We start from the raw sequence: 27,871 nt of genomic DNA on the forward strand, positions 1-27,871 counted from the left end.
TGAGTCTTGCAAATTGCACGCGCTGTATTGCTGCCATTACCTCCGCTGTGTTAATAGAAGCTTTCAAGAACAGCACGTTCACATATTTGCAGTCAAGGTGGCCCGGGAGCACGAATCAAACCTCCGCCAACCGCGGCGTTTAGCGCCTCTGCCCGATCACTCAGCCGAAAGGACCGCGGCGCCGCTGCCTCTGTATCAGCAATTCCGCTGACAGATTACTCCATCAAGCTGCAGCAATAAGATGTGAAAACAAAAATGATGTCCCTGGGTTTAGTTGAAAAATAGGTTTGGCACTCTTATCAGGCAGCAGCTTTGATAACTGGGAGCAAGTCGCCGGATAAGTTGGGTTTAAATCATCGTGCCGGGGACAGAGGGAAGAAGAAAAGACTTTTGTTCAGAAATGAGATATTTGAGATGTTTTATTCTGTGCTCGAGTCAAAGCCGCACTCACGGAATATAGCGCGGTGTCAAGGGACACATAAAGAGGCGCCGTTTGTTGGCTAGGTGACCGCGCATTTTTCATTTCGCACAAAGTCTCGACAATCTTCCCGAGCACGACCTCCTCGAAACCCGGAGACATGAAAATAATCTGACAGCCATTAGCCATCGTTTCCAGCCAAACATCCGGAGCTCGCAATCATCCATATTTAAACATCGAAATAATACATTTGAAGATGCACGGCTTGGCGCCATCGCCGAATCGGCTGCAAACTAGCAAAGGTGTTAATTCATGTATCGCCGGGTGACATCTTAGCGCCGCCGCTGTCTGCTGCTCTACCTTTGAACCGCACATCAGATGGCTGTTTTCAATTATACAAATTAGGCTTACTTAAGGGGGGCCTTGATCACACGCACATCCGAACCAGCGGCGAGATCACACAGGCTATGCATCCCGAGCGGGAAATGGCCTGGGACACTGTAAAATAGATCTGGGCTGAGGGAAATGAGCCAGAGAGTCGAGATTGCCACCGCGCTCCTTTAAGGTTCTTTCCCTCGCTCGCGTTAATGTCTTTCCAGCGGTGCCGCCGGTGTCTCCCTCTGCCAAAGCCATCTAGTCCGTTTGATCGGCGGCAGCTCGGAGGAACGGAGCGGCGTTAGCGGCGGCAGCGCACTCCCCCCGCCCTCCATCGCTTCCTATAGGGATTGAGGGGCCTTGTGGTGGGTTATTACAGAACATACTGAGGCACTGTTGGACGCACACGCACGGATGAGCAGCTACGCTCAGGGGCACGCTTAGCGCACACTTCCGTGCACACACAAGTAGCAACAACATCTATCAGAGGGAAGCTAAAGTGCACCAGATGTTAGCGTTTCATCTGCAAGAATAGCTTCTCCTTGTTTTTTTTCTTTTTTTGTGTTGTTTTTTTCACCCCTCTCGCTTCTGAAAAGGCTTAGGCCGACGGGAATCAATGGCTCAAAAGAGGCGCCATGTTTCGGCTTCTCGGTAGCAAATTACCCTGCCCTCCTCGCCTAAGCGCTGGTGTTCGGAGGATGAGAATCGCTCTGTTTTCTCACTTCGTTCAAACGGGGGGGGGTGTTCAGGGGAGCGAGGAGCAGGCGCCGGTTTGGGGAGGCCATTATCGTCTCGCGATGCCCCGGCTTCTGTCGAACGCCGCTGTTGTGCGCAAAGACGGCTGATGCGGCCACTGATGCCAATTCGCCGAAGGGGGGAGGTTGGGGTTGGGGGGTTGGGGTTGGGGAGGCTCGATAAAGCACCAGGGCCCCCCACAAAGATTTTCACAAATTGCCGAACTCGATCTTCCGGCTCAGTTTAAGGAGGCGCGCTCGTTCTGAATGCATGAGAGTCGGAGAGAAACGGGAATAAAAAAAAAAAGAATAGAAAAAGGTAAGTAGAGGAGACAGTATTGGTTTCTGCACGCTTCACTGATCTATTATGGCTGCCTGTTTATTCAAAGCTTCATCTAAACACGGGAGATGCACAACATTATCACTGAGGTGAATGCAAAGAAGGTGAGTGGGTTATGTTAAAAAAAAAAGCGAAAGAAAAAAACCTCCAACACATTCTTTTGCATGCTCGCTGCACAACATTACGTTCCAATTTCCCCAGGCAGCAGAGGCCGGCTCATTACATATCTCCTCTGCCCCCCTCGTACACTTTACCGTCCCCCCACACCCGTCATGTGATATGCGCCACACTGTAAGTACGCCCGTAACTCCCGACTCAGCAGCTTGTGTTCCAGTCAACACGCGAGACACGTCAATGAACTGGCTGCTTCACGGTGGTGGAAGGCGGCAGAGGACGGATGAATCAGTTCCACCAATGACACGACTGGTGTCACGTCCCTAAATGGTTTTGTGTAGACATCTTAACATGCGCAGGAATCCATATTTGGGATGAACTTCCAGGGACAAATCCTGCCACGGTTTTTATAAATTTCTACGTCTGGAAGAGAAAACTACTTCATTACGGCTCCAAAGATGTTTAAACCCTTTTCAGGATCAGTGCTTAATGTTTAGTTTCTTCTCCTTCTTTATTTAGTTTAGTTCTTTAGTTTCTGGAGTGTTTCCTGGCACGCTGCAGCCGGAGAAGTGCTCACAAATGCCGATTGAGTGTTTACATCTTTGACCCCACCCGAGGTGGAGGAAGAAGGAAGAAGGAAGGTGTTCACACGCTGCTACGTCGATCTTTCAAGTATCCCCCCCTTCGCTGTCGGCCCTGGACGCCCAACTTCAAATCCCTGAACCCGTCACCTGTCGAGCTCTGCACCATCTTTTTTTTAAAAATATTATAAATATATATATATATATATTTTTTTTACCCATGAAATTGGCCAATTTGAAAGATACAGAATATCAGCACAAAGTATCAGCAGTCAGCAGCTTCCGTCTGAAACGCTCGGCATCGGTATCTTGCCTTTAAAAGTCCACTGAGCCCTAAGGCAGAGGAAGGTAAATGGGCAAAAAGGGGGGGGAGGGGGAGGGGGGGGGGGAGGGGGTGAGTTTGAAGAGGAGGGAGAGAGATGAGGCCAATTGGATTGCAGCGTGGGTTGTAGGAGTGGAAGCACGACCTGAGTGATGGGAGGAATTCCAGCGGTATAAAGGGGAGGATAAATTAAAAAGTGGAAATGTGGGCTGAATGGATGGATGGGATGAAGGGCAGATAGATGGCGGTTTAAATGGATGATTGGTGGCACGTGCATGGAGGGCGAAGAGTGTGTGTGTGTGTTGCAGGGGTGCAGATTAGATCACTGTTATGACTGCACAAGCCCTCAGGACACAGCAGATAAACATCAACTGATAACCTACACATTTATTCCCACCTCGGCGCCGTCCTCACTTCCTCCCTCCGTCTCATCCGTCTCTGCCCTCCTCCCGCGCGCACGCCTCCTCCACCTCCATCCAATTCGCCTCCTCTCCTCCGCCGCCCTCCTCTAAACTCCATCCCTCCTTCTTTTCCTTGCCCTCGCTAACTACATCTAAGAGTCCCGGGGCGGTGCACTAGATCACGATTCTCAATAAACCCGTCAAGCTCTCTCTCCTCGGCTCGCCCTCCCTCCCCACCGCCGCCGCCGCCGCCCCGTCTCCCCTCAGCTTTCCCAAACACAATAACAGCAACTCCGAACGCCCCTCCCTACAATACGCCCATCGATCACTCGGCTATCTGGAACACACACATCTATCACCGCGGTGGAGTTTACTGCAGGCTCGGCCTCGCCGCTCGGCTCTGCACGGCTCTGCAGATACTTTCACGTCACGGAGCTCGAATTTACAAACCTGAAACCCCGAAGATCCTAATTTTAGAGGATTCTGTCGAATCATAAGTGGAGGCTGTGTTGTGTTGTTCCCCGTCAGAGAAACGCGTAAGGAACCTGTATCCACCTGTATCCGTTTCAGTAAATCTTGGCCCCGGAACTTTCCTAAGCCAAAACGCCCTAGATTTCCCATGAGCAGCCCAAATTTGGTGCACATGGCTGCTAAACGTTTGATGGATCACATGTTAGATTCAGATGGGATTAGACAGATTTTTGTCAACCAACACTGGCTCAAAGCTGCTAACCAGCCCGGGTCCACACCTGCAAAACCAGCCCAATGCATACAACAAAGCTAAAACACAAAAAAAACCATAAACAGTGCAAAGATGACAGCGCCCCCTCACTCAGGTGGGTCATTATAGACCCGAGTCACGCCAGTTTACAGGTGTTCTCAATAAAAACGTAAACTCCCCATCAGTCACTTGGAAGCGAAGAAGCCACTTGAATGAGCAGCGAAACCTCAAGAAGCCTCCGGGTGTTTTCCATGACCTGGGTGGTCGAGAATCTTCACAAAGCCTGTATGAAACACTTCAAGCGCTCACCAGTGATGGAAACCTTAACGTTCGGTTTGAATCCACCGGGGCCTTTTCCGTGTGGATGTTCTCCCCACCGCCCAGAGACACGCCGGTGCGTTCACTGGTCATAGGTGAGCGTGTGGATGCTTGTCCGTCTCTCTGTGCGAGTGTTAACCCTGCATTCCACACCGCGCTTTAGCATCAGCATGCAACGCCGCGGGCTTTTCGGCGGCTACGCTGCAGCTGCCCGACCATCGTGGGTAATCTCTCGCATTTGGCTTTAAGACTCCCGAGAAGCGCTCGGCGAGCGGAGGTAAAGTGCTGTGGTCGAGCGGGAGGACGGAGGAGAAAACATAGCTGTTACACAGAGATTGTGCAGAGTCGGACTCCGCAGGGAAGAAAGACGCAGGTCGGCCGGAGACGAGCAGCAGCTCCCTGACATCCTGTTTGTGCCCCCCCCACCCTCCACCTTCCTCCTCTTTGCATTCCAATTCATTCTCTGCGCGAGTCAAGGTTAGACCTGACAGCTCTGCAACTGTGTATGGATATGTTTGCGTACGTGCGCTCATGTGTATGCTCCGCAGCGCCCATATGAAACAGATGGGGGAGATGGAAATGAAGGGAAGGAGAAGAGAGAGGACGGACGGACGGATTTACGGGAGGACGTACGGGCTCGGAGGTGTCGCCGATGCTCGGCCGCACCCCGAGGTCTGGACTGAGAACTGGGCTTAATCCCTCATGCATGGCTGGAGGTTTGATTCCTACTTAGACTCAATTATAAGGTCAAGCCGGAAGGTTTTTTCTTTTTTTCCCCCAAGGCTAATGGACTGGCCTAATAGTCATTCTTTAAAAGACTTCTGGAATATTTAACCTCAACAAAAAAAAAAAAAAAAAAAGGAGAAGCAACTGATATTTGTAGCAAAATATGTTTTTTTTTTTGCTTTTCACACAAGTGAACTGAGTCCAAGTCAAACAATCACCACTCGAGCAGCTGAGAGGCTCATTTTCCACCGGGCCGAGTCCATTTCCAGCGCCGCCCGATACGAGCCGTTTCGCGTCGGACAAACCTATCGGCAATCATTACAGCCCGTCCACTTACGCGCCAAATTAATCACCACATTTTAAAGGTTAGAAATGGCATATTAATGGAGCCCATAGAATACATTTCCTTTCCACGCGCTATCACAGAGATAACTAGGTCCCATTAAGGCCGACAAAATGGTAAGTAACTCCCCGCTCCTCCTGTCATCATCTGAGTTTTGTATTTGAGGAGTCAACCTGCCGCCCAGCCGGTCACGACAGCCATTTCATCCGCTGCCTTTTTTTTTTAAAACTTCAGCATCTCGTTTGAGCACGAAACACGATACGATTCTCCAATTATGATTTGTTTTGAACAGACAGAAGCAGACCTGGATTGCTACCATGCGCATGAGCAAACACATTAATGAGTGCCACCTAGCTGAAGTTAATCAAGCGTAACAGCAAGAAAAAAAAAAAAAGAAAAAAGGAAAAAAGGCTTCATGGCACCGGTCATGCTGTTTGTTTGACAAGTCAAAGATGCCACAGGAAATAACCAATTAGCGGCAAAGAGCGAAACCAAACCGAACGCGACGAGGACACGGAGCGCTGCCGCTTTAAAAAGGCAGGGACGGGAACCGGGATGTGATTTGTGCAGCGGGCAGAGTTTCGGCACGCAGATAGCAGGTGGTGCTGACCTTTCCGTGACCTTTGAATGCCACATGATCGGACCCTTGAAGTTTTCCGGTGCCGTCTAATGTCACCGGGGGCTGCGCCTCACGTGGTGCACGGGCTGCACTCATGCAAGCTAACCAGCCCAGCGACCGTGTGCATGAGACAGAATCCACAAGTCTGACGAGCAGCGGCCGAATATGAGACGGATTTCTAGGAAATAAGTTACTGCCTCTGTTCCTCGAAAGTATATTATACTGTAAAAGGTAAAATATGCAAACGCTATTCTCAACCCTGCTTAATTAGACATGCATGCCTCTATTACCTAATGAGATGAGCCCTGGCTGCAGAGCCCGAGGCAGCTGGCAAATCCTGATTTTGTAGACTTGATGGAATTGCTTACACCGATCAGGCATAACATTATGACCATTCTTTATACCTTGTGTCTTTATCCCTTGTGCCTCCGAAACAGCTGTGACTCATCAGAGAAAGGACAGGGTGTCTCACAGATCAGTTTGGGATCTTTAGCGGCACACTTTGTGCTCTTGAAGCCCCAGTTTGGGGGTTTGACGCCAACAGGTACTTCAGTAAATGTAGAGTTCATTAAAGGCCTAAAAGAACATTAAGGTCAAAGTGGCTGTTTTCTGATTCCATGACGATTACTCCCATAAAAACTTCTTGGATCAGACGCATTTAGAGCGTGAAGGGTGAAAAAGCGCACCTTAAAAACTCCCTTTGTCTAATCTTTAACAATCAAGGTATTGAAGTCTCAAAAATAAGCATCATCTTTGCACTTGAAGTGGTTATTGAAAGAAATTATGTGGATTATCTCACTTTTACCAAAATATAAAACTGGAAATCCCAGCATGCTAACATGCTAACAAGACAAAAGTGTCTCCTTATGAGGACAACAGGTCTAAACGAAGCGGAATAAGCTGCAACAAACCTAGAATATAATGTCCCCATATGAGGACGCCGGGTCTCGGGAGGATAACTGGATAAAGTTTTATGCGGGAAAAGTGAAGGAATAATTCCAAAGACCGCATTAAAACCCTCGGCCCTTTGTGATTAGCGAACGACAGAACGAGCTAACGCAGGTAAATCTATCCCCCTCTGTAACTCTGACGGCTCTTTTAGCCGAACAAGAGCCTCCGTCTACGAACGCTGCTCCTAATCCCAGACTCCTCCGCTCCTCTTCTCCACAATAATGAGCTCCTCTCAGACTCGAGAGTTGACAGAGGTAAAGCATTTAGCATGCTTGGATGGAGAGAAGAGGGAGAGAGTGGGAGTGCGTGAAGAAGGAAAGGGGGGAGATAGAGGCCAAAGAGGGATGAGGCGGAGGAATGGGGTGGAAATTCTACCGAGACGTGCATGAGGTAAGCTCTCCCTCTGGCAAGGCAGGGTTACGCCGCCGCACGCTACCAACGCAGCGGCCGGCTACTGAGCGTGATGAGAGGAGGAGAGGAAGCGTTGAAAAAGACGAGAGAAGAAGAAGGGACGGTGCAAAGAGGAAGAAAGCTCATCATTGTGCTTTCTCGGTCCCCTCTGTTATTTTTCTGCCCAGGGACATGGCGTGTCACATGTCGAGTATTCTGCGTATTTACGTGGGCGGAGATGTGCGTATGCAGCGCTGAGAACATGTGCACGCTTCATTTGTTTCAAGGCTGAAGTGATAAAAAAAAAAAAATAAATAAATAAATCAGTGAGCACCGACGGAACGCGACCTCACTCATACAACAACCTCTTAATACACAAAGTGACGAGTGCATCGGCGTGTGCAGCGTAAACGCTCGACTCGAACGAGCCGACCGACGCGCGACGCGGCGCAGAAAACAACAGTCGAGGCAGATCAATAGAGGGGAAAAAAAAAAGCTAACCAGCAGCTTCTCGAGGTGTCAAGTCAAACCAATCAGTGAAATGGTATCACGATGAAAGCAACGGAAAGACAAAAGAAACAGCAAGCTCTGCAGACAACATGGCTGACGGAGGGAAAAAGAAGTGATGAGACAATCGTGAGCGAATCAGCGGCTAGCAAACAAACGCAGATGACGCAAGACGCTTCTTTCACAATGAGCTTCATTTGACAGGGTTCAAATAAAACGACCCTCTGCTGCCGTGCTGCACCTAAAGCAACGCGTCAGAATTCCTGTGATTATTAGTCATCTCTCCTCATGCCTCCCTCTGTTCCACTAGCATTTTTTATGGGACTTTCTGGGGTTGTTCATATTCTAAGCTAAAAGTAAAGCAGGATAATCAACACTAGCTGATGGTAATGGGACATTTTGTTGAAATGTAGGATATGTTCTGAGCTTAATGCATGTCTACTACTGCACCTACTATAAAAGCTACAAACCACCTTGTCATTTAAACTAAAAAAATAACATTGTTTATTTTGCTATTCCTCAGCAAGCCTGAGTTAAAGCCATGAAGACACCGCTGTATCGGAGCCTGCCGGCGAGTTTAATGCGAGAAGTTGCTGATGCTCGGGAAGGAAGAGCAGAATTGCAGCACATTTCATTCTGAAGACTTCCATTAGTGATGCATGTAGTACACGGTGGTTTCAAATAAGCACTCATCAGAAACGACGCGCCAGCATTGATCCATCTGGCTGCAATACTGGCGCAGAACAGATTAAAACCAATAAAAGCTGCCAACAAACGGGGTATTTACAACCACGTCGGTGAAAGTGTTAAGTTGAGCAGCCATTAGCTTAGTGCAGCGTTAGCCTCGGTGGCTTCTAGACGGCTCCCCGCTGAGCGTTTTGTGTGCACAGCTTCCAAACGGCGTGCGACGGTGATGTTTGGAGACGAATGAACGATGCTAATGCTGCCATTTTTCCCCCCGTTTGTTTGCAAAGCCAACATGGCGACCGTTGGGGGGTGAGAGGAACTCATCACCGCTTGTTGCCAAACTTGTCAGTGTAAAGCAGCGACGGGGCGACTTTTTAAGGCTCAGTGGGTTTTAATGTTGAGGGTGAACTAATACATGTTGCACATCAGAAAAAAGAAAACAATGTCGGCTTTAGCAAAGGTGGTTAGTGTTTGGAATGCGCCCTCTAGTGGAAACAAGTGGAACACAAGGTTTTTTTGCAGGATAAAGGAGTAATGAATGCAGCCCTCTGCTGGCGTAAAAGCACTTATTCAATCAAAATAGCAACGGGTAAGTACAGAATTTAAGACAGTGTGGGTCCCTATGTTAGCTAGCTTACTCAGTATATCCCTATTACCATGCTACAAGCTGAGCTAACTTGCTAACTCAGATCTATTTACATGATTATGTAGAGAATCATGTCAGTATTTTAAAGTGCAATTACCAACATGATACAAACACACCTTCCCGGGCAGTTTGTGACCTATGAAGCCCCTCGTTGACCCCCACCATGCATCCATACACACCCCTGCCATGCACACACACACACACACACAAACACACACACACACGTACATCCGCACGGAGAACCTCAGACGCACGGCCGTGATACATCACCACCTACACCCAGCGGTGTCAGGCACAGACAACTGCTCCTGAGCCCCAGCAGAGAAAAGACATTCATCATTATGACACCACACACACACACACAAAAAGAGAAAGCAACATAAAACAACGCTGCAGCCGGTGATGCGTGAAGACGACTCCATCACACCATATATCACACATACTGTACATGTTTCCCGCCTAAACAACAGTATTACGAATGAAAACAGTCATGATAGAGAAGACGGAGGGCGGCGTCTTTCTCCTGCAGCTGATGCATTTCTTTCCTCTGTAACGTCTGTGTTTCTCACAACGGAAAAACATAAAGGCCTCTCCTCTCTTTGCGAAGGACGGGAGAGAAGGAAGAAAAACCATCATCCTCTCAGCCCATTCTCATTATTTCCTCATAATCTCCACATCAGATAATTCCAGCCCGACCAGACGTCCATCCAGGGAGTTGTGCACCGTCAAACTCTCTTTGTCACCTTTTCTCCCCGTACACGTCCTCTCCTGATCTTCCATCGTGTCTTTTTCACTTCTGAGATTAGTCTGATGTACAGGAGATGCAATTTTTGCTTAACTGCGCATTTAATCTGTAGTTGATCGATACACGATTGACACTCATCAGAACCTGCAAGATGTAATTTTTGTTGTTTGGAGGTTTGGGCGTTTGTGTAAAGCCGCAGTAGTTTGTGTGTAATTTGGAGCCTTGGACTAAAATCAAGTTTAAAATCACAAGCTATAAAGTGATACTGGTGCAAAAACAACAAAAAAAAATCTGCAGATTCCCATCCTGTGTGGTCACCGAAACGTTGCAGGGAACGCGTGATTTCTTGTGATCACCAGCTCGGAACAGGATGTGCACAACAGGGGTTTTGGGTTTCAACAGAATCAATTAAAATAAGTGGCGGTAACGGGCCAAGACAAGCTGTCTCTTCTCCCTCCTAAAACACCGTGCATCCCACCCACTCGTCTAAACACACACACACACACATATTCTCATGAGAACCTTATGTTGTGTGTCACAGGACCCTTTCAGCTGTTCGCCTCATGATTTGTGTCTTTTCAGACCGGGAAGCGGAGGGTCAGGAAGGGGGTGGGATGCGGGCGGTCGTACAGAGAATCTGCGTGCACGCTTGGCGGGAACGTGCCGTTTTCAAGCGTTTACTGCGACTCCTCGTTCCCTCGAACACACAGTGTACTTGTTGCAGTCAGAAGCCCTGTGTTCCTGTTTGGGTGACGTCAGCTCCGTGCTTGATCACCGCTTCGTAAAAACGCTCTACCTCCTGCAGCCCACGGGCGTTACAGATCCCAGGCGGAGCTGTACAGTTTCAGACCAGATGAGGATTCAACACACAGTTGAGGGAGGTGAGGGGGTCACATATTTCCCAGAGAAAGACCCCGGTCTAGGCTTCAAAGCCGGGGTAAGAGTGGAAAGGAAAGGGCAGAGGTCCTGTTCTCTCACTTTACCCCCACAGTTCCACTTAGTTCTCAAACGATTTCGGCTGAACCAGGAGAGGGAACGGGCCTTAACGGAGGGAGTCGCAAGGAATCACAGTCACAAGGAAAGAATGTAGAAAGCGTGTGATGCGGGAGGGGAAGGGAAGGCAAAGGAGCTGGCGCGAATGCAAATTTTCACCTTGCTTCTGGTGAAACGGGCCCTGTTAAACACGACGGAAGGTAAGAGCGAAATGAAAAGATCACAGCGAGCACCTCTCCGCGGCGAGATCGGCCCCGGCTTAAGAGGCGTGTTGGCGTAAATACAAAGTGTCATCTGCATAAGCGCTGCCTGGTTCAACCTGTCCGCCTCCTCGCCGGCTCGCTAAGAGGGCACGGATGGGTCTGTCGAACGCCGGCGACACGCATTATTCAGAAATCCTTCACCGTGGGGCAGATACGCCCGCAAAAAAAAAAAAAAAACGCGATGCAGAGCACATCAGAGGGAGAAAGAGAAGGGCTTCTGGAAGCGTGATGGCTTCCTCGTCCACCCCTGCCGGTTTGCAGACGGGTCCCACGCCGTCACAGCTGATGACACTGATTAATGAGAACGCCGCCTCGCCCGCTGCAGCGTGCAGGTAATAGACTACATTGGAGAGTCAATGGAGGGAGACTCCTCGGGGTAAAGAGCACGGCCCGGCCTTGATATCCCTGCGGTCCAAACGTTCGGGCACGCTTATGAAGCAATCGCCGCTGTTTCCGATCTCTAGCTTTCTGGTCAGTCCTTGTTTAAAAATAACCAGTACTTGTTGCAACTTTAACGTCTGCAAGTCATGACATGTTTCACCAAAACGATTTTCCAGAAGCCCAGAAACTAGAAAGTTTCAAAGATAACCCCTAACCCTAACCCTAGGGTTCTCTCATCCCAAGCCTCCAGGCTGCAAAACACCAACATACCAAATCTAATATGTGCGGACTTGTGTGGTGCAATATGACCTTTTTTATATATATGTATATATATAACAAACAAATCTATGGTCCATATTCTAAAGAAAGATTTCTCATGTGTACAACTAGATTGAAAACAATTGTGAGTTCACAGTTTTTAAATATGAAAATGCTCATTTTTAAATATAAAAACAATCTCGTAGATACAGAGAATAATAGAAATTATACATTTTTCCATTAGCCTCATGGCTCAGATTGTTCAACAATGCACCTATGTGTGTGTCCATTACAGATCTTTTAGCCGTGCAGGGTTGTTGAATGTACCTGTGAGGGGACATTCAGAAATAACAGCCACATGAACATAATCTCCACTTCATCCTTCTATTCTTTTCCATCTACAGCCACCAGCAGAAGTTAAGTGCAGCAACTGGACAAGTACACTCTAAACAGAGCATATAAGGTGATAGTACAGAACTACAGTTTTTTTTTCTCTCTCTCTGCTGGGGGAAAGAAAAGGAGAAAGAGAAAAAAAAAGAAAAAAGAACATGATCCATCAACAAATCAGCGCCCTGAGCTGAGGGGACATAAGTGGGACATGGCTGCGTGTGGAGGGAGAGGAGAAAAAAGGGAAATAACCACATGACCGTGATGTGGGGATGAAACCCTCCCATTGTCTGTTGCTGTCGAATTTCTGGAGTTTAACTGAATTACAGCAAATCCAATTGGAACACACGGGACAGCAGTCATCCGTGCATTCCTGTATGTATGTTCTCAAAAAAGCCTCTGTGCTGCTTCTCCTCCTGTTTTTTCTTTTTTTTCTGCTCTCCTTTCACTCCAAGTGTCCAAAGTGAGCAGAATAACGCGCGATCATGGCACAAAATAATAAAAGAAAAACGCGTCTGGAGGAGTTGGATCCGTCTCGTGTGACTGAGATCACTCCCTGTTCTTTCTTTATCTATTAATTTATTTTATTTTATTTTTTTGGAGCACGCAGAGCTCGCCCCTGTGCTCTTTATTGTGTCTCAGCGTGGTGCGCTCCCGTAGACCGGCTGCACGGTCCCGAGCGAAACGCGCCGCTTCCAGCGCCAGCGCCGAAGCCCCGGAGAGCTTCTCATGGGCGGCTGCCGCAAATCACAGCAACTTCCCCTCCTGCTCCGCGGAGCGAGATGCGGAGCCGAGGCACCGGTTGTCCTCGGAGTCCAGACCCGACAAGAATCTGACGACGCGCGGCGCACAAATAAATAAAAGGAGAAATAAAAGAAAAGAACACGGACGCGGTTTAATTCGCGGCGTTAATTCCCCGTAATGGCGTTCATTCATCACCATCCTGTCAGCGGCTCTGATAGCAGCCCCCGGGGCGCCCCTGCCGTCCCCGCAACAATTTTATCGACGGGTATTAATAAACAACAAGCCACAACTAACGCGGCAACACGCAGAGAAACAGTCTCGCCGGCTACGGTGCTCGCTCTGCCCCGCATTCTAGTCACATATCAGGCGAGAGGAGCCGCGTTTCCACATCGGACAGCTGCTTTTCAGGACAGCGAAGAGACAGGAAATCACACAAAAGCATAAAGAGGTGGAGGAATAACTCACATTCTGTCTCCGGGAACAAGCAGGCGGCTCTCCACCATCATATCGGGAAGAAAATCCAGATTGTAGGATGAAGTCATGTTGCCTGCCTGCCTGCCTGCCTGCCCTGTGTGTGTGTGCGCCTACGGTGCCGTGTCAGTGTGTGCGCCTCCGCCGCTGTGCGCCCTGCCTGATAAATAAAGGCGCGTCGCTCTCGCCCAAAACTGCGCCTGGCCGCGGAGACGGAGAGGGACAGGTGCAAGAGCCGAGGCCTCCCCCCCACCCCCCAAAAAAAGGCAGCGTATCCAGGCGCACACACTCTGTCCGCATCTAGCAGTTGTCACATTCTCCTCTTCCTCCTCTTCTCCGCGGTTTGATTTTTTCTTCTTCTTCTTTTTCTTTTTCTCTCTCGCTCTCGGTCTCTTTCCACCCTCTCCGGTTTTTCTTCCGCCGGTCCTGTCTGGAAGACCCGCTCTGCAACAGCGCTGCTGACGGACTGTTGGGGAGCCAGGTGTCGAGCCGGGGAGGCGTGGCGCGCAGCGCTGCAGCTGATCTTTAACTGTTAGGTCTCCTCAGCCGGAGATGCCTCTAACCGGAGCATGTCTCCGAGCATTAACCTGCATATCATTATTACAGCGGGCGGATTCATATTTACAGCTGGACACGAATAATCATAAATAACTGAAATAACCTTCATGAAACCTTAAACGAACAGTCCTGTCTTAAAGATTCTGTCTTTGTTGTTACTCACAACTTGCAAAACAGCAATGGGGGAGTTGAGAATTAATATTTAGTGTCTGGTTCCTTTCATCTGAAATTTTGTCAGTCTTATGACTGTGGAGAATGAAAAACGAGAAGAAAACCATGGCTTCTTCGGTTTCGGCCACTTAGATGAGTGGTGAAACATCTCCTCCTTCGTCTTAGCCTCGTTTCCAGTGACCTGAGCGACTCTCAGAGATTTTAGAGAGTTTGCACCACGAGTGAACGTAAAATAGAAAGTGTTACATATGGGGAGCTGTGGACTATGTAAAGTCCAAAATCTCTTGTTGAGAAGTAGGAGTTTACATGTTCTCCCTGTGTCCGATGCTCCGGCTTCCTCCTCATTCCAAAGACATGTTAGCTTAACTTGTGATTCTAAACTGACCGACTGATACAAGTGACTGGTTGTTTGTCTCGTTGTGTTTGTCCTGGGACGAAACGACGACCTACCCAACGTGCACCAGGGCTTTCACCCCTCCACAACCCCGACAGGATAATAGGTTGTCAACGCGCCATTGGGATTTCACTATGTTAGTCCAACAACCAACCAACCACCTGATAGTGTGCAGGCACATGCGCCTTAAAGCTGCACCATGTGATCACTACTCTTTGCCTTTATGAACACAAAGGTAACATTCTCAGAACCAGCTCCTTTGCCTCGGACGCACAAACTGATTCTGTAGCTATTTCTGCATCATCCGAACAACGAACCTTCATGTATTTAACCGTGTGTTAATGTGGAGTCATCTCCCGCTCAGGCCTGTGGTTTGCTCCTAAGGAAAGCGAGCGTCACCGGATTCATTGTCCGGAGCTGTAATGTTCTGTGTCATAAATTTAAAGTCTTAAAAGTCACGCGTCATTACTCAAACTGCTCTTCCTGGATCATATTTCATTTACCACATGAATATAAAACAGCCCACGCCGGCGCAGCCCTTCCTGCGTCGCTTTAATTCCGGCCCGACGTCCGGGTCGCTAGATCCAATTAAGAGGGCACATCATGGAGCCACTACTGTAACAATATACAGAGTAATGTAAATGTAAAACTCTGAAACTAAAAAAAAATAAATAAATAATGAAGCTAATTATATGTGATACACTAGTGCTAATGCCTTCGCCCAGTCACGAGCGCATAAACTGTGAGGAGGAGGACGTGCCGCATGTGTCCGTGTGTTGACTTAATAGCAGCGCGGCCAGTTAGGTGATTTACAATCGAATGAGCCAAATTTGGAATAACGAACCTGCTCGTAATTTGCCTCCAAATCTGCTGACTCCATTTTACGCCGCGTTAATTGCGTGGATCCACATGCCTCCCCGTGGAACCGGAGTGGGCTTGAACGCACCCCTGTGCGCCACCACTGCCGGGTTGCCCCACTTCCTTCCTCCTCCTCCTCCTCCTCCTCCTCCTCCGTAGGAGAAAAGAAGGGGAGGCACTCCAGTAAAATAATGAGCCTCTCTTTGACTGAGAGAGAGGGAGAGAGAGGAGGCGTCTCTCTGGGGGAAGAATATGAGTATCTGGGTCAATAGGAAAGGAAAAAAAAAAAAAAACGTGCTCAGTATGCACACGTACAGCGGGGTAAGTGTATGGCGTGGGTGGGACTTGGCCCGGGGCTCTGCTGGGGAGGGGCGCTGGGTTCGGGGTCATCTCGCATGCTCGCTTGCAGGGACTGAGGTCAGGAGTGTGGATGGGAAACGCTGATCCTACATCAGCGCCTCGGGGCTCGCAGCGTCCTGGGAGTGGGGACAACGCTGCACGTTTCACCGCACTTGACCCTTCTCAGAACAGGGGGCTTTACGGGACGTTATATAACCAAACCGCTGCATCATGATGGGACGCGTTCTCATCGGGCTCAGTCCCTGTGAAAGTTGTTTCGTGTGACGGTGGTTTCCTTTAGTCTGCACCAACTACATCCAAACCATCGTCCTGAAATATCATTCAAACGTCCCACAACGTAACATACATTTAAATACCATCAGTTTTCCACCTTTAAAGAATCAGTTACTGTTTTTGAATGGATATAAGTGCATCAACATCTACAGGAACATCTTAGAAGCTAATAACCATGTAAATGCCTGATGCCATAGGCTGTATATAAATATGGACTCACTCGTCCACTACACTCTGCTCTACCTCCACCAGTTACTAGGACATGTTGGATAATACACTTAACTTTAAATTTTAATTTACTTTCCAACACTTTACGGTTGTTATGGCAACCGGTGGTCGCCATCATGTCACATCACGTTTCTATTGTTGCAGATAACTAACGAAACTTATCCAAAGACACTTGAACATGCATCTACATTGTATTAACAGCCTAATTTTATTTGTTTTTTGTTTTAATTCAGCCAAGTCCCATGCACTAAGATGGAGGGGGCGGAGCTTATGACCTATACATGAGGGTTAGGGGTGGGGCTAGCTACCTCTGGCCCTTTGCCTTTCTTCGTAAACTTCAGGTGACGAGGTGGGAAAGAAACACAAAGGCATCAAAACAACCTGTTACAGCTGAAGCGTCTGAACTAAAGTGTTTCACTGTAACTCTACATCTAAACCCAGAGAATGAAAGCTTCCTCTCCGCCATGAGACAAAGTGAGGAAACACATGCTCGGTGTTTGTTGAGAGCTTAGGGTCGCCTGTCTCGCTCTCGTGTGCAGGTGCAGTCAGAACTACTCCGGGGTTCGACGCGAGGCCGACTGGATGCGGCTCCCGCGTACGTCTGGTAAACAATCATGCAATCAAATCTCCTCATTTGCTTTGAATACCTCAAACAAATCCTTCCCCCTCCTGTTCGCCCCGAACATAAAGCATCCATCCATTAATAAAACATGAACACTGGCGATGTTCGGCGTGCTCATGTGAAACCGACAGGAGAAAGAAAAAAAGAATGGCTTTGTTTTAATATGCAATTTGTGTTGCAGCTGTTTAATATTGCATCTAATATGATGCATAATCGCGTTAGCATGTACACAGCGCTGTTTGCACGACTCGGCTCCGTACTTCCAGGTGAAATAGATCAAAATGTTTTATAAATGACAACCCAGTATATAACATGATGCATAACGCACAGATTCACCCTCTACATATGGGCTATATATATATAAGACAGCGTGTACGTCGTGACTATAACGTTTCCACCCTGAATAACTGGATGTGTGCAGCGTCAAGTGAGTCTGAGCTCGACCCTGTGGCCTCAGCGCGATTATTTGAGCCTTGTATAGGTTGAGTTGTGTTTTGTTCCGCAGACCTTGGAGTGGCCTCACTAAATGTTCATGAGGCGGGCGACAAAGGCAGCGCAGTGAAAGAGGCGCTGCCCAAGGATCAGTGCGCAGGTTACTTTAGAAGACGTTTTAAAGAGGGCTGTCTGGTCTGGTCTAGGTGGGTGCTACATGTCTAAACATCCACATGAATGAACGTCAGGTCCAAACGTTTCCTGGCTCAACACTGAACTGTCAGCGGTCATAATGTTGTGCTTGATCGGTGTGTGTCCATCTAGTCTGACATTAGTACAACGCTTTCATTTCCTGAATTGCTTTTTTCAGAGCCGTCCCAGAGAAAGACGTGCGGCGAACGCGGTGATTAAGCCGGAAAGTGAGTTTGCGATTAAGCTCCCACAATATAAATAACGGAGTCTCTTGTTCGGGCTTTGACAGGTGGCGGGAACATAACTGCTACATCTGCTCAGTCACCTCAAACTGTCATCTTGAGTCGCTGCCAGGGTTTTTTTTTCCTGAGTGGATTTCTGAAACCGGCGCAAATGAGATCCATAAGATCCATCCTGCACCGTGTCTCTTCTCACCCAAATTAAGACTAAATAGGCCACCGTAGTTTGAGCGGAGAGGTCGAAGCGGTGCTGTGCGCCTGAAGAGGGGGGGAGTGTGTTGTGTTTTCACGTTTCCTCCGCTTGGAAAAGAATTCTGACACCTTAAAAGCATCCTTGAGCCTGTGTTTTCCTCGGGGCCAACGGTCAGATCCCACGAACACTCTGTACTCTGTTGTGCCTTATTTTCTACCTGCCATCGCTTGTTGTTCTTCTCCTCTCCCGCCGTCACCCATCACCTCCCCCTATCACTCCATTCCTTCACCCCCAGGACTCCGTGTTCTCCGAGACCCGGCTCGTGGCAAGGTCTGCGTCTGCCCGGCTCAGCTGCCCGAACAATACAAATCGATCACTTAGAAAGGAGGAGAGACGAGGGCAGAAGGGGGAGGAGACGGGGTGGGGTGAGATAAAAGGAAGAAACAAAGAGACGGCTCCAAAAATAGCTTCTCTCGCGGAGCAAATTAAAAAAAAAAGAAGAAGAAAAAAATAACAGTGGCGAAGCAGCCGCCGTGATGTCGAGCATAAACCATCATCCGGGCCTGTCTTCGCCTTCTGCCTCTATCTCGCCCAGAGGAGAGGATTGTGGGTAGGTGATGGCGCCGGCTTTTCACACGTGAATATTTAACGAAGGCTTCATGAATAATTCAGAGAAGCAAGCAGCTGCGTTTGAGCCTAAGTGGACATGTGAGGAGCCCGAACCAGACAGACCCTGACTGCTACCGTTCATCCTCGCCGCTCAAAAAGAAAAGGAAAAAACAAAAAAAAACAAAAACGCTGCGTGTTCAAACACACTGCACATGTGTGTGTGTGTGGATGAACCGCTTCCTAAATGAACAGGTGATCGAGGCGTTCCGGTCTAGTCTGGTATCTGCTACTTTCCCATTCTGTTAAGAGCAGATCCACGGACTGAAAACCAAATAAAATTGGTGCCGGAGTGGATGGATACTCCCCGACATCTCTCTCTAACACTCTCTCGCTGTCACTCACGGTTCAATCTTAAGATCTCATTCCCATATTTTCCTCCAGCCGCCTCCTCTCCTCCATTTTCATGCCGTCTCGCTCCCTCTCATCCGGCCCTCTCTCGGTTTGTTATTGGCCCCTTGCTGGACTCCGGTTAGGACACGGTGTTCCAGTTAACATGGATCCCAGCTCTACCTGTGGGGCTGCGGACTCTAAATGCTCGCTGACCCGTTTTGCACATGAACTGACACAACACACAGACGCGCCGCGGTTCGGACGGATGCATCCGCTCACTTCTTACCGTATTAAACGTCTATTCCCATTGGATCGAGAGCGGAATTCAGATTAAACATCCGAACGGTGCCATTCGATTGCTTTTCTTTCTCTTTATTCGCAGGCCTATGCCCCTGCCACTACGCGTCTTAGTCAGGCCTGTCATGTATTGTTATAGTCAAGATTGTTCAGAAAAGCTGCCATGTCATTCCAGGCTCAGACTACTATTCTGCTCCACAGAAATTCTCCTCAAACTTGCACACAGTATAAGATTTGGAGTAAAAAAAAAAACAACATAAAGAATATTATTTAGATTATTCTGACAGATTAGTGAGACCTGAATGGACCAACGTCACATGATCTTAGTAAGAAATGTGATCAAACTACGTTCTGTAAGTCCTCCTGTCCAGTAGGGGGCGGTAATGCATCTGCAACCTGGTTTGCCAAGTGTAAATGAATTATTCTGACGGATTAGGGAGTCTCAAATGTGTCACCACCTCGTGATTTTACGAAGAAATGGATGTAACTGCGATCAAACTACGTTCTGTAAGTCCTCCCGTCCACTAGGGGGCGGTGATGCACCTGCAACCTGCTTTGCCAAGTGTAAATTAATCAAACAAATAAGAAAGAAGGAGACAAAGTAGATAAAAAATGGGAAAAAATGGTAGGTCAACACGGGTTGTCTGGAGGTGAGATTATAACTGTCAGTTTGCATATCTGTCAGCGGTAGCACGCTAGCTCACGCTAACCTAGGGCTGAAATGTTTGCCGTCGCTTGGTACGGACGTATCCATCCAGATAAATCAAAACACATTCGATATTTAGGATTTGGGAGTCTGCGAGCAGCAAACGCGTCACACAAAACCAGACAGACGTGGACAGAACTCGTGCAGGAGCTAAGTCGGGGGAGGATTCCTCTGCAGGTTGTCAGTTGTAGCGAACCTGGGAATGATTCCAGTAACACGTCCAGTCGTCTAAGACAATTAGAAGCGGCACTGGAGACGGCATTTAACTCACATTCAAGGAGACAGGGAGGGTGCAGAGTTTCTTGAAGACGTTCTAAAAAGACTGGCAGCTGTGGCTCATCAGAAACGGGTAACAACTTTTTGTGTAAATACAGAAAGATTTGGTGCAGTTGTAAAGTCCAAACCTTTGGGAGAAATATTGGGGTCCAAACTTTTAGCTTTTTCCAAATGTTTGCATCACGCCTTCAGCCCAAGCTCGGCAACACAGCCACAGACTCAGAGGACTGATCTCAGTTCTGTGTGTGACATGTGTGTGAGGCTGTGGACATGCTTCCATTCTGCATTACAGGACACTGTGATCTGGTCCAACAGTGTCGAGCAAATACCTCCTGACCCTGTTCACTGACCCTCAGACACTAATATCTGCACTGGTGGTCTCGACATGACATATGTGTTGGTCTCTCTCTCTCTCTCTCTCTCTCTTCATCTGTCCACACACAAACACACTTGATGTCCTCTGCCCCTGAAGAGCCCCCCCGGCTACACTGCGCTGCTGTCTGCTGGTTTTAATAGTCTCCGCTACGCCGGACCGGACTGGACAACGCTCAGCCGCCGCACGCCGGGGTCAAAGAGGTAGAACTCCCACCTCTTTAGGTTAATCCTGTGGCATTATATCGAGTCGCCAGTTATTTACAACCACACAACAGAAGACAATGGGAAGCTCTGAAGCACGGCTCAAGCTGCAGCTTTAACCCAAAACTCCACGGAATAAAAGATTTTCACGATAAAGTACATTTTAAAGGCTTAAGGCTTAATTGAAGAGCCCTACTGTTGCTAAATTTTATTGACTTACAAAAGGTGGGGCTTACATTTTATCATCAGCAGATAAAGCGGATAAAAGCTGGATAAATGCATTAAATATGCTGTAAAATAAAAAGCAGAAACATATGAAACGGGGGACGTCCAAGGACATAAATAGTGCATTAAAGGTTGAACTGGTTCCATCTCATAAAAGCGTCTGTATGTGTCCTGAACTATTTATATGCACAGCGCATGAAGATGCAGAGAAAAGCTCTTAAATGGTTAAAGACTGTTCAGCTAGGCGCCCTCTTCTGGCCTGGAGAAACACTGCAGCAACGCTGACTCCGCCCCACTCAGTGACATCACAGTTTTTGTAAAATTTTTAGCCTATGTGGGAAAAACGTCACATGACACATTGGCAAAGTGTTTATATTCCTGACGTTTGCTAGCTTAGCACAACGTTCGCTAGCTACCAGCTAGCATAGCACAACCTCCACCATTCGTCCGACTTTCTAACTATGTGTAGGAGGAAACGTTGGGCTATGAAAACATCTCATTACGGATTAGAAGAAGAATAAAAAAAACTAAATGGAGCATATAACCATCGGAGACATAGCCGGGCTTAAGGTGAGGGATAAAAAATCAAAAATAAAATACACTCCTGACTCCGTTAAGGTGTCTGACATTAAACGTCCTACTGAATCACACGGTAAAGCCCCCTAAGCGGCTCCAGGTTGGACACCGCGCAGTGATTTCTCCTCTCAATGCAAATGGAGGATGGTGGGAGTGGGTGTGGGGTGGTGGGGGGGGGGGGGGGGGGGGGTTTCTCCGGCCACTCAAAACAGTGTCCGCTCCACCTGCGGTGCATCGGAGCGTGCTCCAACTGTAATTGGCCATCGCGCCGGCGACAGACAGAGAGAGGCCCCTCCATTCATCACCGTGCCCCCCCCCCTCCCCCACGCCGCCGCCACATTCTCCATCCGTCCCTCTCGGCCCCGTCGCTGCCAAACTTGCACCAATCTCTCCTTCGCTTTCCAGTTTCTCCTCCTCCTCCTTCTTCCCTGTCCTCTTCCGCCCTCCTCCACCTCTGTCCTCCCTCCTCCTCCCCCCTCCCTCCCCTCCCCCCCCTCCCTCTCTGCTCCTTCTCCTCATTAAAGTGGGACCCAGGCAGTAGCGGTCACTGCCTCTCATTTATTTTCATTTGAAACTGGTGCAGCTCCACTGATCCTCTGGGGCTGCAGGAGAGAGTAGGATGGTGTCATTCTGATAACAACCGACACACACACACACACACACACACACACACACACACACACACATGTGCTGCATGCACCCCCCCACCATAAAAAAAAAAAAAAACTCAGACAAATGGAGGAATATAACACATCTGCTGCACATGCACACGGCGGAAACACAAAGGGGCGTGTGCATATGCATCCGCCCGCAAATAGATGCACTTTCACACCCATTTCAATTCATTTCACGCACATATTCACACATTTCATGTACCTGCGAGCACCCGCGTGCTCCTCTGGCCCCTCCCTCCTCTCTCACATGTGCACCCGCTTCCCCCTCGAACCTCGCCTCCGCCTGCGCCTCCGCCTCCTCCTCTGATTGTGTGATTTGGGGAAGGCGATGATAGCGGGGTGTGAATCAGAAGAGGGACGGGTAAAAAAACCCCGCGCGCCCATCGTCTCCTGTGTGATGGCGAGTATTGATCTGGGGTTGTGCGGCGCACGTGTGTGCACGTGTGCGTGCGCGCTCGCATGAGAGGATTTGCCCCCCGCTCACCCTCACTTCCTGTACGTGTGTGTCCATGCATTGTATTAGAGTCGTGTCGAGAGCGGCCCTGCCTGACACTCTTTGATTGAAAAGGTGCTCGGCAGATTAAATCGTTGTAGCGGAGACGGGCTGCGCTCCCTTCGCCGAGGCTTCGACGGCTGGTTTAGCAGAATGGAGAAGACTCCAGGGAGGGAGGAGGGGGGGGAGAAGGGGGGAGGAAGTGGAGGAGGAGGAGGAGGAGAGGCCGTCTTTTATCGCCCATTGCCCTGACCCATCTGGGGAAATGGGAGCGAGAGGCAGTGACTCTAAACCAACGGTCATATCTCTTAATAGGAGAATAATATCCTCCACACCATTAGATAGACACACTGTGTGGGGTGAGTGGGAGGGGACGCTTGGTTTAACTGCCAGCACACCCAGCCAGAGGAGAGGAGGAAGACAGAATGGGAGGGGTGGAGCAAAAGGAGACTAACGCCGTCGCACAAAACTCATAGAAAAAAAAAAAGATATGCTGATCACTTCAGCTTCCACCAAAATTCCTGACACCACATCCTTCCCTGCTTCCTCGCACACAGCAGCCAGTCAGTCAGTCAGTCAGTCAGTCAGTCAGTCAGTCAGTCAGTCAATCAGTAAGCAAGTACGGCAAAGCGAAACGATGACTACGAAGTTCCAACTGTGAAAGAACGCTCCAAGTATTGCACCGTCACAAACTCGGGAGGCTCGCGAGAGACTGGCTTAAAATCAACAGCTAAAATCAATACTGCCGAGGCCCGACTTCTCCGGGTCTGCAGCTGCTGTGGGACGCGTCGCTTTCAGGGCTCAGCGGCGTCTCCCTCCTCCTCGAAATCCTCCCCGTTAAACAGCCTCATGTTTAACGAAACCAACAGCTCCGGCTCACGACGCGAGCCCAGAAAGCTGCCGAGCCGGAGCCGAGCTGCTGGAATGAAGCCCCATGAGAATTTATGTTAAGGCTGAACATAGAGAAAATCTCTCTTTAGAGCAACAAACAGCTGGTTTCACTGGCGGCCGCTGCAGCAGGTACTCAATCAGAACGGACCGGACGAATCAGAAGGAACCTCTGAGTAAATAGAGAGGGGAGGTGTAAACCTTTGATGAACCAGTCAGTAGGGAAACAGTAGCTGCTAATGACCCCTCGGTCTGACTGTCAGGGGCTCCGGTCTGGGATGCAACCTGGGATGCAGCACGAAATATGATCCTAAACATGCAGATATGGAGCCTTCAGAGGCCAAACTGTTCTTGAGTTGCCAAGAGAGCCAACAGATCTCAACATTACCGACGACGCTTTGCAACCAACCATCTGATCGGGTATATTCTACGTTTACATGTCCAACAAAGTGGTCAGGATACATGAATCCATCCATGGTGGCTCCACTATGGTCGTCTTCTTCTATTCAATGAATTCTTCTCTTCAGATTATACTCGACGTAGCAGTAGAACCACTTTGCCGGACGTGCAAACGTATATATCTGATCAGATCTTTTTATTTACCCGCGGGTGATTCAGTCTTTTGAGCTCAGATTGTCGTGAGCAGGGTTGATTTAATGCTGCATCCCAGGTTGGATGTTCACACTTGGAAATTAAAGCTAGAACGTTAACTTTGCAGCAACGGTTGCGTTACATATCCACTGTGCTCAGACAAGCTCAAAACACTCCAGGTTTCATAACCGCCCGACCGCGCTCTACATTCTGGATGCTGTTTAACGGCTAATGCATTAGTCATCCGATGTAAACACGACCTCCACCCGACGTCCTGCACGTCCTCCAACCCTCTGTATAATTTCCCGCGTGCGTTTCTCGCTCGGAGAGGCGCCGCCTGACGCAGAAAGCGCTCAAAGTCATTTTTTTTTTTTTTTTTTCTCAACAGGAAATTGCAAATGAAGTGCATGCCTCAAAAAGCAGTTTCATTTGTCACCCAATGAAGCATTCACCGATTCCGTCGGCAAATTACGGTGCAATAAATTACTACCTGCAAACATCAATGAAATATGTCGACTCGCCACAAAAACAAGTCAACCCCAGCATGACTGTTTTTCATGATCAGGTGGGAGCGCGGCGGAAGCTCGTCTCAATCTTTTATGCAACGGGAGGCGAGTTCAGACGCAGCGCGACTTGGCGGGGCATCGGCGGAGAAATCCACCGGTAATGGGAAGTTTAAAAATAAAAACCTGTAATTTGGAGAAAAGGTGGCGCGGAGCGGGGACGGGAAGCGTTGACAGAGAGTAGCTGAGTATCTCTATTGTTTGGCGCTCCCGTCCTCCTCCTCCTCCACCTCCTCCACCTCCTCCTCCACCTCCTCCACCTCCTCTCCCATCTCACCCAGTAGTCAGTCATTTCCTCCATCATCCCTCCATTTCTGCGTAAAGCAGACTTGAAAAAAAAAATAAAGGAAAATGAAATAAATAAATAAAAGACAAACTTGGGCTTCATTAGCTGGAAAATGTCAAATCCTGCTTCGATTGAGCGGATGCCTTCGGTCTTAATACGAGGGAGATGCTCCGGCCTTTCTGCACACAGTCTCTGATCCTATTACACAGCAAATGCCACAAAAGAAATTTCGAAAATCCACTGATGGCGATAAATCAGCTCCTTAACTCGGACTATTTTGATGCCAAGCAAGATTTTCTAGACGTTTTCTTTATGTTTTTCCATTAATAAAGAAGAACTTTTAAGACTAAACGTTAGCTGCTGGACTCCCAACCTTCAAAAGAGGCCAACAGGAGAAGACTGGGGGAAATGAATCCATGTTTTCCCAATTACAGAAGATAATAGTGTCCAATTAAGTTCATTTTATGGCTGAAAGTTGTCGCTTTTGGGGCCATTGATTCTGGCAGATTATTGGTCCCTTCATCAATATGCCTTCCACAAAGGTAACAAGCTTCATGAAAACAGCTGACTGAGTTCCTCCAGGTCATTTAGGCCTCACATTTATTGGGGTAAAAATCTCCTGAAACGCCGGATTCCCACTGTAACTCCATCCAAAATATAAAAATGGACGCCCTCATCGAACAAGGGGCGAGAGCCTTGAGTAAATGAATCCACATTTTCCCAATTACAGCAGATAACGGTGCCTTTGTTAAGTGTGTCCAATTAAGTTTTTTTTTTTTTTTTTTTTCCATGGCTGGAAACTGTGTCACTTTGCAACTTCAGGACATCAGAACTTTATTAGCAGGAGCCCGAGAAATCGACGGCGGAAAGCGTGAAAACGCTGCGACTCCTTGACACCGAGGGAAGGAGTTAAAGAAAATAAATCATCCATATTCATGCATGCGTGGGCGGAATAATACGGGGAATGTAAATTAGCCGAAAGGCAAACACAGCGACTCGCATGATAAATGCTGTGTACAAATACAAAATAACTGCAATGCGCGCGGGAGTCAAAGGTGAAGCGGCCCGATATTTCGTTTTAAAAAAAAAGAAATGAATAAAAAAAGCTGTGAGCTGGCGTCGGCCTGTCTCTGTTTTCTAATGTTTCGACTTTAACCGCTTGTCCCGGACACACAAACACAGCGTGAGGAGGAGGAGGAGGGGAGGCTGGGAATGAAAGAGGAGAAGTACAAGCACTGGAGGCTATGCCTGACTGGGCAAACAGTTGCAGGGAAGCGTCGAGGAAACTCCTGCTTCTTTAACAACGCCGTGTCAGGGGCGTCCAGGTAGGAGACCTGTCAAATCTAAAAGGAAGTAACAAGCCAGCACCTGTGCAACTGTACAACTGTTTAGCTCCTCCTCCTCCTCCTCCTTGCACGTGGGAAGCTGAGGAAAAGTATGAACGGAGGCAGCATCTAGGTCAGAAAAATAAATAAGTGTGTGTGTGTGTGTGTGTGTGTGTGTGTGTGTGTTTGTGTGTGTGTACCTCAGCAGCAGCAGCTCGTCCGTCCTCGTGGATCCTGCACCGGCGGCTGCAGGAGGAGGAGGAGGGGGGGGGAAGCACGCGGTATCATCAGCGCACACCGCCCTCCCCACAAAGCCCAGTTCGGACGAGTGCTCCAACATCACAAAAAACCGAACAGATGCACCGTATCAAGCCACGAGCTCTAACCGCTTCCTCTCAGGTTTTCTCTTTTTTTTTTTTTCAAACAAGCCGCCTCTCTCTCTGCTTCTCCGTCTCCCGCCTTGTTCCTCTCAGTCTGTTGTTCTGCTCTTGTTCCTCTCTCTCTTTCTCTCTCTCACAGAAACCCCCTCCCTCCTCCCCCTTCTTCTCCATCCCTACCTCCCACCCTCCTCCTCCAAACCCCTCCACTCTTTCCCTCTCTCCGTCTCTGGTAGAGCAGCAGAGCAGTGGAGACCCCGCTGGCTTGCCTAGCTGAAGTAATCCCCTGTGACAGCTCAGCTCATGTTGTTATGTTGTGGGCCTATTTGAGTCTAATACTACAGCTCTGGAACAACCCAGTCTCAGCGAGTCCAGCTCTGGACCGACCGCCCGCCCGCCCGGTGGCCGGCGGGCATGGCCCCGGTCCGGCACCTCGTCGCCACGCCAACGATGCCCCGCTATTCGCGTTCGCAGCACATCACAGCTGAGGTCTGGTTAGTTATTTTGGCACCGAGCCCGAGTGAAAAAAAAAAATAAAAAAAACGAAGTCAAGCCGTCGTCTTTTCATGAGACAAACAAACCGGGGACGTTGTAGTAGGAGAGTCGCAGCCGATAGAAAGTTCAACATCCAGGCAACATGAACCGGATTCTTCACAACAAAGTGCATCACAACGAGATGTAAAATCTGCGCCATACGGCCGCTATCGCATTGTGTTTAAACCGACTGGAGGTGCTGGTTTGAGTCTTGACAAAGTTAAAATAAAAATGTGGTCCTCTTATAATCAGCTATGCCCTTGAGTATAAAGCCATTATTCCTGGAGTAGAGCCCAGACAGAAAGAACGAGTTCTGGAAAGGAGAGTTTCACAAAAGCATTTTTATTTAGTTGAGATTTTGACATTAAATGTCCTCAGCAACCTATGAGGACCTTTCTTGACGCGCTTTCCAGAAAGGTACGATGAATGTCTGGGCCCAGACTGTTGGTTTTCCAAAGAAAACGATTGAATGGATGAAGAAATAAGCCAGCTGAAGCCAGTTGTATAACTCATCTTTAGTGTCCCCCCCC

General features: G+C 48.6%; 1 protein-coding gene across 23 annotated transcripts in view; it reads right to left on the reverse strand.

Moving 5' to 3' along the window:
* The window catches only part of celf2 (cugbp, Elav-like family member 2), a 210,693-nt gene that overhangs the window by 124,187 nt on the left and 58,635 nt on the right, over nt 1-27,871 (reverse strand). For 6 of the 23 annotated variants that reach the window (XM_047575020.1, XM_047575019.1, XM_047575029.1 and 3 more), the window contains exon 1: nt 26,631-26,893. The exons of 1 other annotated variant lie outside the window; for it this stretch is intronic. In XM_047575020.1, coding sequence (XP_047430976.1) covers nt 26,631-26,770 — 140 coding nt within the window. In that variant the 5' untranslated portion in view covers nt 26,771-26,893. Of the gene's footprint in view, nt 1-13,429; nt 14,374-26,630; nt 26,895-27,871 lie in introns of those variants that run through there. 16 more of the 23 variants (XM_047575016.1, XM_047575013.1, XM_047575012.1 and 13 more) reach the window with 9 other exon arrangements.

This window comes from Mugil cephalus, chromosome 22, assembly GCF_022458985.1.
Source record: "Mugil cephalus isolate CIBA_MC_2020 chromosome 22, CIBA_Mcephalus_1.1, whole genome shotgun sequence".
In the NCBI taxonomy this organism is placed as follows: domain Eukaryota; kingdom Metazoa; phylum Chordata; class Actinopteri; order Mugiliformes; family Mugilidae; genus Mugil; species Mugil cephalus.